Genomic DNA, 12,054 nt, shown 5'->3' on the forward strand with positions numbered 1-12,054 from the left:
AACTAACTCTGGGCAGCATGGCCTCTTTCCGGCTTCTTCAAGCCCTTGCGAAAAACTTTATTGACAAAGCTGCTAGAGAACGGACAGTGGGCCCAGCGAGAAGGGTGAAGCTAAGCTCAATGGGGCAAATGGGCTCATGCTTAGGAGCCGGGAGCGGATTCTGCTTTGTCCTACGGTGGTCATTTATAATCCATCCTTCTGCCCCTTCACCTCCCCTCACTCCATTTGAGTCGAGTCTCTTTCAGACTACGGTCAGAATTTTTTAGAAAAAAAAATTTCACGAAACTCAAATGCCTTTAGTGGTGAGGTCCCGCAGGAATGAGAAGCCACTCTCTCACTCACGTTTCTGCCCCCTGGTCGACCCATTGAAAAGGTCACCTTGGATTCCTATTGCTCTCTTGGTAAAAAGCAAGGTATTTGGGGGTGGGGGGCTGTGTACACGTTGAAATGGGAACATCTGCCCCTGTGCTGCTGGTTCCAGCCACCGTCCTTCTTTCTGTTTCTGAAACTGCCAGTCTTTCTCGCTCTGGCCTTTCACTTGCTGTTCCACTGCCTGCAACACTCACCCTCCTCATTCCCTTCATTTCTCAGCTCAAAAGGCACCTTGGCAGAGGTTTTCCCTATTGAAATTGTCTCATTTACTGAGTCGCTAGGCTTCTTTATTATCTGTGACCCCAAGAGAACGAGCCCCTCAAGGACCGAGCCCTTGCCTGTTATCTTGTTGTCTCTGGAGTCTGTGCCTAGACCAGTGCCTGGCTAATAACAGGTGCTCAGTAAATGTGAATAAAGTGTAGAAATTCCATCTCTTTTCTGGGTGTTCCAACCTACTCCAAGCAGCCTGTGATGCACAAACCCCATGGTCCCCCTCTGTTTTCCTGAGCAGGGAACCCCTACACATGCCATTTGCCTAGAACACACGCTCACTCCCATGCCCAGCTGCACCCCCACTTTCAGAAAGGATGGCAGGCGACCTCTAAGGCTTTTTCTGTCGGCAGATTTAGCAGGGCGGGGCCTGCCCCTTTAAGCTGGGCCCCACCTGCTCCGGTCAGACTGGTTTGGAGACACAGGTAAAGGGAGGGAGACCAGAGGGATACTTGCAGAGCCAGCAGGGAGCTGGGCAGCTCCTTCCCGGACACTGTGGGGACTGGGGACCCTGCGTCTCTCTCCAGATGGAAAGTAAGAGGGTGTCGGGCCCAAATGGCAAGGGGTAGGGAGCCATTGTGGAGGTGGAGGGAGGGGGTGAGCCCCATCAAGAAGCCGAGAGACGGAGAACGGACGGGACGGCAGGGAAGGGAGACACTGGAGAGGAGGCATGGGGAACAGCCATGATAGGACCGAGAAGTCAGAATGGACAGACCCAGGCCCTCTGCAGATGGATGAGGTGGGCTAGTGAGGAGTTTGGCAACTGCCCGTGTACCCAGACTGGAGACGAAAGAACAGGCTGCACTGCTATGCCAGTTCCTCAGGACAGATTTGTTGGCAAATGCCTGGGATCGGTTACCAGGAGGGTTCCAAGCAGGAATCTGCAGGGAAAGCGAGGTTTGAAGGTGAGGGGGCAGCTTCTCTGTCCACAAGGAGGTCCTTAGTGGGAAGGCAGCTCTTGGCAAAATTCTAGGCACCTCCTCTCCCTCCCATTCCTGCACGAAGGTGGCCATGACCCCAGGGGTTTTGGTGGAGGGGAGCAGAAGGCGTGGGTGGGGACTGGCTGAGGCCACAGCTGCCAAGACCTATGCCCCCTGACTCACCCGCTCCTGCTGGCTGGCGTTTGATGTCGGAAGGGTGTCTCCATTTCAGCTGCTCACGTCTCTCCTTCCTCACTGTTTCAACACCTTCCTGCATGCCATGTTCTCCCCAAGGTCCCAGAAGGGGCTCAAGCCCATGGTGCCAACTGCCCTGGACAGTTCCAGCTCTGTCAACCCATCCTAAGGGCCAGAGGACGGAGCTTCTGACAGAGCTTTCCTGTTAACCTCCAGGGTGACATGACCTCACGGTAGACCCCAGAACTGAGGTCCCAGGATGACAGAGCCCGAGACCCTGGCCCTGCTGGAAGTGAAGGGGCCAGAGGCCCAGGAGAAGAGCTCACCCCAAGCCTTGGTCCCCAATGGCCGGCAGCCAGAAGGGGAAAGTGGGGCCGAGCCCCCCGGCGCTGAGCCCTCCAGCGTGGGATCTTCAGCTGGGTCTCCCACAGCTGGAGAGGGGACAGAGGATGGTCTGGACAGCACAGTAAGCGAGGCTGCCACCTTGCCCTGGGGGACTGGCCCCCAGGCCACTGCCCCGTTCCCGGACCCCCCCGGTTGGCGGGACATGGGGCCTGAGCTCCTGGAGTCTGAGCCGCCTGGCAAACCAGAGGAGCTGCGTGACGATGACGTAGACCTGCTGCCTGGGAAGGCGCCACGGGCCTTTGTGCCCATTGACCTGCAGTGCATCGAGCGGCGGCCCCAGGAGGACCTCGCTGTGCGCTGTGAGGCCGGCGCGGCAGAGCGCCGCCGGAACTTCCTGCCCACCCGAGCCACCCCTCCGGAGCCCTCAGAGCGCAAGTGGGCCGAGGCTGTGGTGAGGCCGCCCAGCCGCTCCTGTGGGGGCTGCGGGGGCCACGAGGGGCTGCGGGCTGTGGCCTCCGTGGCAGCCGCCCTGGTCCTCTTCCCCTGCCTGCTGTACGGGGCGTACGCCTTCCTGCCCTTCGATGCCCCTCGGCTGCCCACCATGAGTTCCCGCCTCGTCTACACACTACGCTGCGGGGTCTTCGCCACCTTCCCCATTGTGCTGGGTGAGACTGGGCCCTGTGAGAAGGAAGGGGCATCTGGGAGCTGGACTCGAGGGCAAGGCCTGCCTGGCTGGGGAGCAGAAGTTTCCCTTTACTGAGGCTGGACCCTCGGGGCCTGGCTCGCTCTGCCACCCTGTGTGCCTGCCCCTCCCAGGACCCCAAGCCCCACTGTGGAGACCCATGCCCATGAGCTCTCCACCATGCACCCTGCCCCCGCTGCCTGCCTCGTGCTCTCTGACCCTGCGTCTCCACCCCTGCCAGGCCTCCTGGTGTACGGGCTGAGTCTGCTGTGCTTTTCTGCCCTGCGGCCCTTTGGGGAGCCCCGGCGGGAGGTGGAGATCCACCGGCAGTACGTGGCCCAGTCGGTCCAGCTCTTCATCCTCTACTTCTTCAACCTGGCCGTGCTGTCCACCTACCTGCCCCAGGACACCCTCAAACTGCTCCCTCTGCTCACTGGCCTCTTCGCCATCTCCCGGTGAGCTGGGGCTGGGGGTGGGGCACAGGGGAGGTAATGGCGCTAGAGGGACCCAGGTGAGTGAATGTGCGGAGAGCCGGGGTCCGGGAGCTGTCTGGATCCTGCGCTGGCCCAAACGTGCGCCCTGGAAAGGTGAGTCCACTTTCTCCCTTGCACCTTCCCTCACCTGGTAGCAGGTGATCAGCTCAAACCTCTTCCCACAGGAAACCGATTTCGGAGACTCATATACCATCTAGAACTGGAAGGGCTTCCAGGTGTCATTGCAGCCACCCACCGGTGACACTCTGGTCAGGTAGCCGTTGGCCTCTAGTTGAACACCCCCTGTGACCAAGGGCTCAGTTCTTTATCTGGCAGTCTGTTTCGTTTTTCAAAGGTCCTCGTTATTAGGAAGTTCTTTGTGTTGTGCTAAAGACCGCTGCCCTGACCCTGATCTCTGGAATTGCCTAGGACTAATTCGGATATTTGACAACAGCTGTTCCCCCACTCCAGCACCCTGCTCCCCGTGTTTACTTTCCTAAGTGGCCCTGCCCCCTTCACCATCCTTCCCTAGGGCAGGAAATTCTCCTGCTGGTCAAATGGGGTGAGGGTGGGGGGCTGGTGAAGGGTATTGGCCTTCGGCTCATACAAGCCAAGGCCACGTTAGCTCTCACGGCAGCCTCATTACTCTCCTTTCATTTCGAATTTAGTCCCATGAAATCCTTAGGGGTGTTTCCATGGGAACTACTGTTAACCCAGAAGGCACCTATGAATTTCTGAAGCCAAATAAACACAGGTCTTTCCATTTTTGCCCCTAATACATTTCCTTTTGTCACTATCCATATACAATTCCCGGTAGCTTTAACTGCTAAAAACGTCTTCCTATCGAGCTAACATTTGTCTTCCTGTTACTTCTGACTGTAGTCTAGTCGTCCTCTGTCCCCTCAGCCTCCTCACCATCACACAGCCCTGTATTTTCTCCCAGGAGATGTTTCCCGAGATAAATGTTCCTCCACCTTTTGTAACTCCACCTCCCTCTCTGGGAGTGCTGGTGTCAGGTAGAAGTTGGCTTAGGCGGTTAAGACTCATCAGGGAGCTAAAGACTCAGCGACTGTCTGGTCCATCTGACCCATTTGCTAGAGAGGAAACGACAGACTGGGGGAATCACAGGGCAGGACTAGAATCCAGTTCCCTTCCTTCCCTCATCCAAGGTGCTTTCTACTCTACCACGGGCAAGTTCCTTAAGCATTTTGTGTCTCCATTTCATCATCTCTGAACTGGAGTTGTGAGGATTAAATGAGTTAATTCTTGTAGAGTGCGTACAACAGTTTGGCGCTTGGTAAGGGTTTGCTGTGAACTTTTACTGTTATTACAACTCGCTGCCTCCTGGGGCAGTAGGGATGCAGCAGTTACTCTTTCCTCTGTTTAACAGGCAGAAACGGAGGGACACCTCAACTTTGTAACAGTGGTCCTTCACCTATTAGAGGAAGCTACTGCCCCCCCTCCCCGGGAAGGGGTGTGTATTTTGAGTGGATCTTCCAAGAGGAGACATTTTGCTGTGGGTGACCTGTCCCTGTCGGCTTCAAGCCCTATGGAAGCTGGCTTCCTTACTCTCTTCTTTCCCTCTGCCTGTCTGAAATGGCAGGAGAGGATGTGAGGATTAGGGTGGGCTCAAATTAGGCTTTTCCTATTTCCCAGATGGGTGACCTTGGACCAGTCTTAACCCCTTTGGGATCTTAGTTTCTTAATCTGCAAAATGGGACATAAATACAGAGGAATGTGCTGCAGCTGTAGAAGAATGAGAGCTGTTTATAGATCAATAAAAATAACCTCCACGATATGTTAAATGGGGGAAACGTCAATGTGCAGAACAGTCTAAAGCGAATGCTACCAAGCTTCAAAAAAGGGGCAAAGGAAAACATACATCTTTTTTGCTCCTATACGCATCAAAAAAAATCACTCGCTGCACAAGATACCATAACATTGGATCTGGGGTGGGAGAGTGGAGCGGTGAGGGAAGAGAGCAGGGTGGCTGGGGGTCAGCAGAGGGAAGGCGACCCTTTACTACCCGCAGCAGCATCGTATTTTGAGCCATGCGACTGTACCTTGCCTCCTCAAAATGTTTAATTAAAATTTGCAAGATAAACAAATAAAAGACGGAGGGGAACGATAAACTCACTTCAGAGCGATGCGGGGAGTGTCAATGAAACAGTGCCGCAGAGTAACTAGCAAGTGGCTTTAGAAGTAGCGGTCGCGCCCCCCCCCCACCTCCGCCTCCCGCCCGCTAGCTGCCCTCTTCTCCCCGGCAGGCTGATATACTGGCTGACCTTCGCCGTGGGCCGCTCCTTCCGAGGCTTTGGCTACGGCCTGACGTTCCTGCCCCTGGTGTCCATGCTGGTGTGGAACCTCTACTACATGTTCGTGGTGGAGCCGGAACGCATGTTCACCGCCACCGAGAGCCGCCTGGATTACCCCGACCACGCCCGCTCCGACTACAGGCCCCGCCCCTGGGGCTGAGCCGCCCCGCCCCCTCGCCCCCAGCCTGGAACCTCCGCGGGACAAACCCGCTGCTACCCCGACAGGGTCCCATCCAGTGAGCTTGGACTGTCCCCCCCGTCTCCACGTGGCGCCGCCCTTCGCCTTTGGAGCCCGGGATAATCCTGAGGGAGGGACGCGGGGAAGGAGTGGACAGCCATGTCCCTTAAGGATGCTGAGGTCACAGGGCTCCGACCGCGGCCACTAGGGCCCACCAGTGCCTGGCTCTGCTCCTCTCCAGCCTCCTGCGAGGCAGACGCACAGCCCAAACCCTGACCATATCCGTGCGGGGCCTTAAGGAGACTGGCAGTACTGCGCATGCCCAGAGAGAAAGGCCGGGCCGGCACATCAAATAGGACTTGCTCGCTGGGTAAAAACCTGCTGGGGGCCGGGGTTCACGACCCTCTAACGACGGACCCTCAAGGCCCTTTAGCCTCAGACAAGACTATTACAGCTGCCCCAGCTCAGAGCTGCTGCCTCCTCCCTTCCAACCCTGTAACGCCCCCCTCCACACTGCCCGGAAGAGGAGAGGAACCACCCCCCAAGGGTATATGAATGTGTGTGTGTGTCCGTGTGTGTGTATGTCCACGCATGTGGTGGCTGGCAGGAGCTGGAAGGCACAGTGGCTAGTATTCACCCCATGTGAATATGTGTGTGTAACAATAAATGAGTACCACAGTCTTACTTGGCTCTTTCTTTGTGCTTGCACCCCCACCTCAAGTGTCCCTTGTTTGATTGATGCTGCACCAGAACCTCCCTGCCCCCTGTGATGGGGAGAGGCTGGTGGGAGCCTCTGTCCCACGTCAAGACAGAGAACTGGGCCTGGTGAGGAAGTGGGGCGGTACACAGAAACCTGCCTTCCAGGTCCAGCCCTCAGCCCTCTCAGTCCCTGGGACCAGCCCAACGACACTCACACAGAGACCAGCCCTGTGGAAGAAATAAGTCTATTTCAAGTCCCCCCCAGACAGACAGCCAGTCAGAAGGCCTTCCATTTCAGCCTGCGAGTCCCATCCAAGGGAAATGGGGGCTGAGGAGCAAGGAGGCAACTCCAAGGGCACCCTCCCTCTAGCAATAACCCTGCGCCTGGTCCCTCTCCAGAGTATGAAAGAAGCCCCACCTGGTGGTCTCAGGATTTGAGGCTGATCGCTGAGGTTCTGCAGAAAAGCATGATGGGAGGAGGGAATACCTGGCTAGGAACACTGACCCTCAAACTTGCAGAGGTTTGAGGCACAGCAAGGCAGGTCCAGTAATGTCCTTCTCTCCAGAGAGTGAGCCTCAATTTATGGGTTGATATTCTGAGTACCGCTTGGGGCCCAGCAGCAGAAACAGGCCCCCTGCCAGCAGCACGAGCCCTGGAGCCCCCAGGGCCACCGCCATGATGCCCAGGACTAGCGGGGACAAGGCATCCATGGGAGGGAAACCCACACCCAGGAGCATCGACCTAGAACAAGCAGAGTGAGAAAGAGACGCAGGCTTAGGAGGGGAGGCTGACAGGGCCCAGCGTCCTCCACTTCATCCCCGACCCAGCCCAGGCCCGACTCTCACCAGCTGAGGTAGTGTTGGTCCCAGTAGCCAGGACCTGCAGAAGTCCCAAATGTCAGGTTAAAGGCACAGAAGTTGTTCTGGGACCCAAAGAAGGCTCGGACAATGGGTGACTGGGGAAGGTATGCCAAGGTGGGGTAAAGAGGGGAAACTTGGCAGGGCAGGGATGATTCTCGGCCCCCCTGCTTCTGGGAGAAAGCCACTGGCCGCCACTGCATGAAGCCTGATGGGAGGGAGCCCCAGAGCAGCTGGTCCAACTGGGGAGAAAGGAGACAAGGCAGGGTGAGGAGGACCAACTGTGCCGCCCAACTCTGTCCACCTTCCCCCCTTCCCAGACCCCATCTGTCACCACTCGTTCTGAGCCCAAGCCTGGTTCTAGAATTCACGGGCTATTTGCATTGGGACCTCAATCTTTCCTCTGTAGGGAGGGCAGTCGGACTGGATGGCACTGAGTGTATTTCCAGCCCTGATACTTGGCAACCTCCACTCAGCTCCCTCCTCTGGGCCCCTCGGCCCTGGCACGTGCCATCTGCCAGAGCACCGACTCACACTGCATGGCTGCCTTCGCCCTCCGTCCTCTCCACTGAGGGGGCAGGGACGGGGCCAGGGTCATGAGCATGGCGCCCAGCCCGTGAAAAGGCTGAACAGTGTTGCTAAATGTAAGTGGCTGAAGACTGTCTGAGGTCCCCATGGGGGTCCCACCTGCATCCCCACCGTCTGCCGCCCCCTGGGAGCCTGACCTGGAAGACGGCAGGCGCGTATTCATCATCAATGGAGTGCTGCTCCCGCATGGAGGGGCAGTCAGGGCCCTGGCCCAGGGTGGCTACCTCCAGCCGGAACAGGGAGCGGTTTCCGCGGGGAACGGCCCCGACCAGGGCCACCTCTAGCTGGCAGGTGTCCGCCGTGTGCAGGAGGCGAGGGGGCTGGGCCGGACGGCCAGATCTGGAGAAGGCTTGCACCTAGGATGGAAAAGGCCCTGGGTGGCATAGGCAGACGGACGCCTGTGCTGGAAGGCTGCCCCCTCAGCGACTGGCAGCATCCTAAGCCAGCCTTTCGAGTTCTGGTTCCCCCACACTCTTACCCTGAAAGCCAGGCTGCCATTGGCAAAAGCCCCGGTGGGGTCATGAATGGGGTGGCCTCGAAATGTGGCGCTCAGGGTGGCAGGATCCAGTGAGTCAGTGACGTTGTTCCAGGACCACTCGGCCAAGCAGTAAGGGGGGTACGGTTTTCCTGGAGGCTCGGCCGCCTCCTCGGACGTGTTGGTGCTGTCAAACTCAAACAGCTGGCAGGTGGGGTCAGATGGGGGGGCGTGCTGCAGGCCAGCTTTCTCCTGAGTCACCCCCACACTCACTGACCCCACCCCCAGACTCTTCCCCCACCCAGCCGTCAGCTCCTCCCTCTAATATGAGAACCACTCTCCTGTCCCCCTTGGTTCTGCCCAACTGGCTCACCCTGGTAAAAACAAGGGCAGAAGAAAACCGGACGCTGTTCTCGGGGAGCACCACCAGGCCCCCGGCGGGCTCAGGGGACAGCAGGCGGCTCCAGTTGACACTCAGGGCGCTGTGGGGGGTGTTGGTGGCCACCAGGACCACTGCTGGGGGCCCCAGGCTGCTCCACACATAGTGCAGGGTGGAGTTGGAGCCCACTGCCCGGATATGAAGCAGGTTCTCGGGGGGCCCCGTAGGGTCGGGAATGACCTCCAGAGACACCTGGAGCATGGAGCAGTGGAGGGTCAAGACAACAGGGTGAGAGAGGGACACGGGGCAAAGGAGAGGCTTGGGGGTAGGGGCAGGGGACTTGGGAAAGCTGGGGACAGGGTGGGACCTCAGGGGTGCAGACAAGAGAAATCGGGTGGGAGCTCAGGGAATCGTGGTGTCGGGGTGCAGGAACCGGGACAGCCCGGGCTGGCCCGACCCTGGGCAGAGCTGAGGGAAGAAAACGGAGGTACGCGGGGACCTGGGTCTCTCAGGGCTGAGTCGGGGCCCAGCCCTCATCAGAGGGCGGGAAGCCCCCACACCGCACTGCTCCACAATCCACCCCGGGACCCCAGGCTGCCCCCACCCCCAGGGTGAGGAACTCGTCTCTGTGCAGCCCCCACCCCCGCCCCTGGGTGGCCTTAGATTCCAACCAGCCTCGGAAGGCAGCGCTTCCTGAAACCTCCACGCTCTCGCCCCTCACCTGGCGGGTCTCCTCCCCGCGCAGGCCAAGCGGGGCTGCAGCCAGAAGAAGACTCAGGAGGAGCACGGGGCTGGGGGCACAGCGCCCCCAACCCCTGCGCGGCCCCTCACAGCTGCACATGCAGCCCCAGCTTCAGACGGCGGAAGACACCGAGTCATGTGACTGACACTCAGCTGACATCTTTAGAGGGCGGGGCCATCACACCAGTTCTTAAAGAGACCGGCTCCTTTAACCCAGACTTGGGCTTGAGCGAGGATGGAATCGGATCGTGGGGAGGTCCTCACCCCCAGCTGGGCTGGCAAGCGACACCCCAGACTAGACAGACATGCAGACACCCTGCCAACCTCTCCTACCCGACTGGTCGCACTCAACAGTCCGTCGCCTGTAAGTGGGCATGACGTCTAGAGTCCAGCTCCAGATGGATCCCAATAAAATGACTGATGGGGAAGGAGCCGCGAGGAATCGGAAGGAATTCTGTGAGGGAGATAGCACACCCGAGAAGGTGCTTTTGTTTTTGTCAATAATTGGTATTTATTGAGCCCCCAGGTAGAGCTCAGACCTCAGAAAACAGGGTATGAGAGCAAAACATGTTGTCAAAAGCATCTCACGTCGGGCTGAATGAACAGTGTTGTTCTTGGGCTTTTTTGCTTATTAAAATTATCTTCACTAATAAATGCACGTGGTACAAAATTCTTGAGGTGCCACAGGGTGCCCATTGTCCAGCAACTTGGTCCCTTCCCCGAGACAACCGTCATTGTGCTGTGCCCTAAGGTACTCTGCGTGTTCAGGAATGTTAAGTGCGCCGCACACGTAGGCGGCCTGCGGGCCGATGCCCTGGGAGCTGTGCGCTCTGCGTAGCACTTGGGTGCAGAAGGTGCTGGGTGTTTGGCCAGAACCTTGAGTTTCAACATTCAGGGATGCGGGAAGGCCACCCCTGTATGCACAGCTTTTCGTATCTATTTGCAACCGAATCCATGGGATAAACACCCAGCAGTGGAACTGCCAGGCCACACTTCTCCGAGGCTCTTCAATTGCAGCTCACACCGCGTGTCTGAGCGCCCACTCCCACAGCCTCCGAGTGTCTGCCAGACTTCATTTGCATTTCCCCGGGAATACGGGGAAGCATCTCTCCACGACGTGTATTTTTGTTTCTCTGGAGCTATTTATACCCTTTGCCTATTTTTCTGCAGGCCCTATCTCTTGACTGCCAAGTTCTTTCAGGAAATTAACTCTTGTGTTGTTGAAACATCCTCCCTCTCCAGTTTGTGCCCTTTTTGCCACACAAAATTTTTAATGTAGTTGCATTTATTATTTTTCCCCACTGATATTATTTTTAAATCTCATGTTTTCTTCTAGTACTCATGGTTTCACTTTCTTACATTTCAGTCTTTCCGCTGCCCAGAATTAATTTTGATGGAATGAAGTAAGAATCCAATTTCATGCCTGTCCCCAAGTGACTACTCTAGGATGAACTCAAGTTCCCTCAAAAATTTTCCTTTTTCTTGAGAGAAAAAAGCAGTACTTCTGTCCTCCAAAGAGTCAACTCTGGGACCTCATAAGGGGGACTAAAGACAAGCCTTGGCTGAGTACAGAGGGTCTGAGTAGACTTCTGCCATTTGCTTTTTCACTTGTATGTTGAAGACTTTTGTGTCAATGGGGGAAAGCGGAATTTGGCCGAACCTAGGAGTTTATCAGTAGGCAGAGCCATGAGCAAAGTCGAGGAGGTGGCAAGCTGTACTCACGGGGTCCCCAAGGTCAGTGATCAGGGCTCAGGCACAGCTTGGGTGGCTTCTAATCAGTGTTCCAGTCAGGCTTTGGGCAGCACAGGGGCTCTGAAAGCTTGCCTGGAGTACAGACTGACCTAACACAGCAGGAGAGGCCACACGGGTTCGGGGACAGCGCAGGTGAACTCCTATGTTACAGGGAGCCCCACGTACATTACCCAAGTGCCTGGCTGTGGAGTTGAAACCTGAATGGCCCTAGAGGAGGAAGGAACTAATGGCAAGGGGGAATCCACAGGGTGACTGGCTTCCTCCCTCCCTCATTTCTCAGGTCTTATCAACACCATTTCTTCAACATCTGTTCTACTTATCTCAGAATTACCCTACTAATCGTAGGTTTAAAACTGAGGGAATCATTAACACTGCAAGTGGAGAGGCAGGATTTCAGCACAAGTGGGCAGGCTTACCTCAGAGAAGCTGTCTTCACACTGGGCAAAGCAGGATGCGAAGCACAGGCATGACCAGCACGGCCCGAGGCCCTCACGCCTTTTCCGCCTCACAGCTCGGTCCAGCCAGCACAGCCAGGCTGCCTGCCACTTACCAGCTCCGTGGCCGTAGGTCCCCAGCCCACGGGGGTGTGTGAGGGGAGCTAATGTACAGTGAGCAGAAGTGTCTATTACACAGTTGGCACCATGGGCTATTATTACTATTCGACCTAATATTCAACTTAACACTGAGCGCCATGATCAGGAGGAGCTCGAGGCCGACCCCGTGAATCACAAGGACAGGACGGCCCATGAGCCCACAGGGCACTGAAGACATCAAAGGCACCCCGCCTAGCCTCCCACAGCCCAGGGCCACTC

At 57.0% G+C, this 12,054-nt stretch overlaps 2 protein-coding genes across 5 annotated transcripts; one reads left to right on the top strand and one right to left on the bottom strand.

The window, feature by feature from the left end:
• The first annotated feature begins 1,034 nt into the window (after positions 1-1,034).
• TMEM79 (transmembrane protein 79) lies at positions 1,035-6,431 on the top strand. Of its 3 annotated transcripts, none has more exons than XM_074318685.1 (5): positions 1,035-1,176; positions 1,974-2,767; positions 3,026-3,239; positions 3,443-3,531; positions 5,525-5,658. In XM_074318685.1, exons 2-5 carry the CDS (start codon positions 2,017-2,019, stop codon positions 5,527-5,529), a joined length of 1,059 nt encoding a protein of 352 aa, XP_074174786.1. In that variant the 5' UTR covers positions 1,035-1,176; positions 1,974-2,016; the 3' UTR covers positions 5,530-5,658. The 3 variants fall into 3 exon arrangements, with proteins under 3 accessions (XP_074174786.1, XP_074174785.1, XP_019566760.1); XM_074318684.1 differs by lacking the exon at positions 5,525-5,658 and adding an exon at positions 3,613-5,500; XM_019711201.2 differs by lacking the exon at positions 3,443-3,531 and having other exon boundaries at positions 1,036-1,176; positions 5,525-6,431.
• Positions 6,432-6,678: 247 nt separating this feature from the next.
• Positions 6,679-9,635, bottom strand: GLMP (glycosylated lysosomal membrane protein). 2 transcript variants are annotated; one of them, XM_019711199.2, is made up of 6 exons: positions 9,471-9,634; positions 8,744-9,001; positions 8,374-8,574; positions 8,033-8,251; positions 7,296-7,549; positions 6,679-7,191 (listed from the first exon to the last, which is right to left on the bottom strand). In XM_019711199.2, exons 1-6 carry the CDS (start codon positions 9,588-9,590, stop codon positions 7,026-7,028), a joined length of 1,218 nt encoding a protein of 405 aa, XP_019566758.2. In that variant the 5' UTR covers positions 9,591-9,634; the 3' UTR covers positions 6,679-7,025. The 2 variants fall into 2 exon arrangements, with proteins under 2 accessions (XP_019566758.2, XP_019566759.2); XM_019711200.2 differs by lacking the exon at positions 7,296-7,549 and having other exon boundaries at positions 9,471-9,635.
• Positions 9,636-12,054: the final 2,419 nt, after the last annotated feature.

This window comes from Rhinolophus sinicus, linkage group LG14 (genome assembly GCF_036562045.2).
Source record: "Rhinolophus sinicus isolate RSC01 linkage group LG14, ASM3656204v1, whole genome shotgun sequence".
Taxonomy (NCBI): Eukaryota; Metazoa; Chordata; class Mammalia; order Chiroptera; family Rhinolophidae; genus Rhinolophus; species Rhinolophus sinicus.

Bases quoted from the DNA above. Each gene is read 5' to 3' on its own strand.
- TMEM79 (XM_019711201.2), top strand. From the start codon at position 2,017: ATGACAGAGCCCGAGACCCTGGCCCTGCTGGAAGTGAAGGGGCCAGAG. The intron at 2,768-3,025 runs GTGAGACTGGGC...CACCCCTGCCAG, and splicing joins CACCTTCCCCATTGTGCTGG to GCCTCCTGGTGTACGGGCTG. The intron at 3,240-5,524 runs GTGAGCTGGGGC...TCTCCCCGGCAG, and splicing joins GGCCTCTTCGCCATCTCCCG to GCTGATATACTGGCTGACCT.
- GLMP (XM_019711199.2), bottom strand. From the start codon at position 9,590: ATGTGCAGCTGTGAGGGGCCGCGCAGGGGTTGGGGGCGCTGTGCCCCC. The intron at 9,002-9,470 runs GTGAGGGGCGAG...TCCATGCTCCAG, and splicing joins GCGGGGAGGAGACCCGCCAG to GTGTCTCTGGAGGTCATTCC. The intron at 8,252-8,373 runs GTAAGAGTGTGG...TTTCCATCCTAG, and splicing joins ATGGCAGCCTGGCTTTCAGG to GTGCAAGCCTTCTCCAGATC.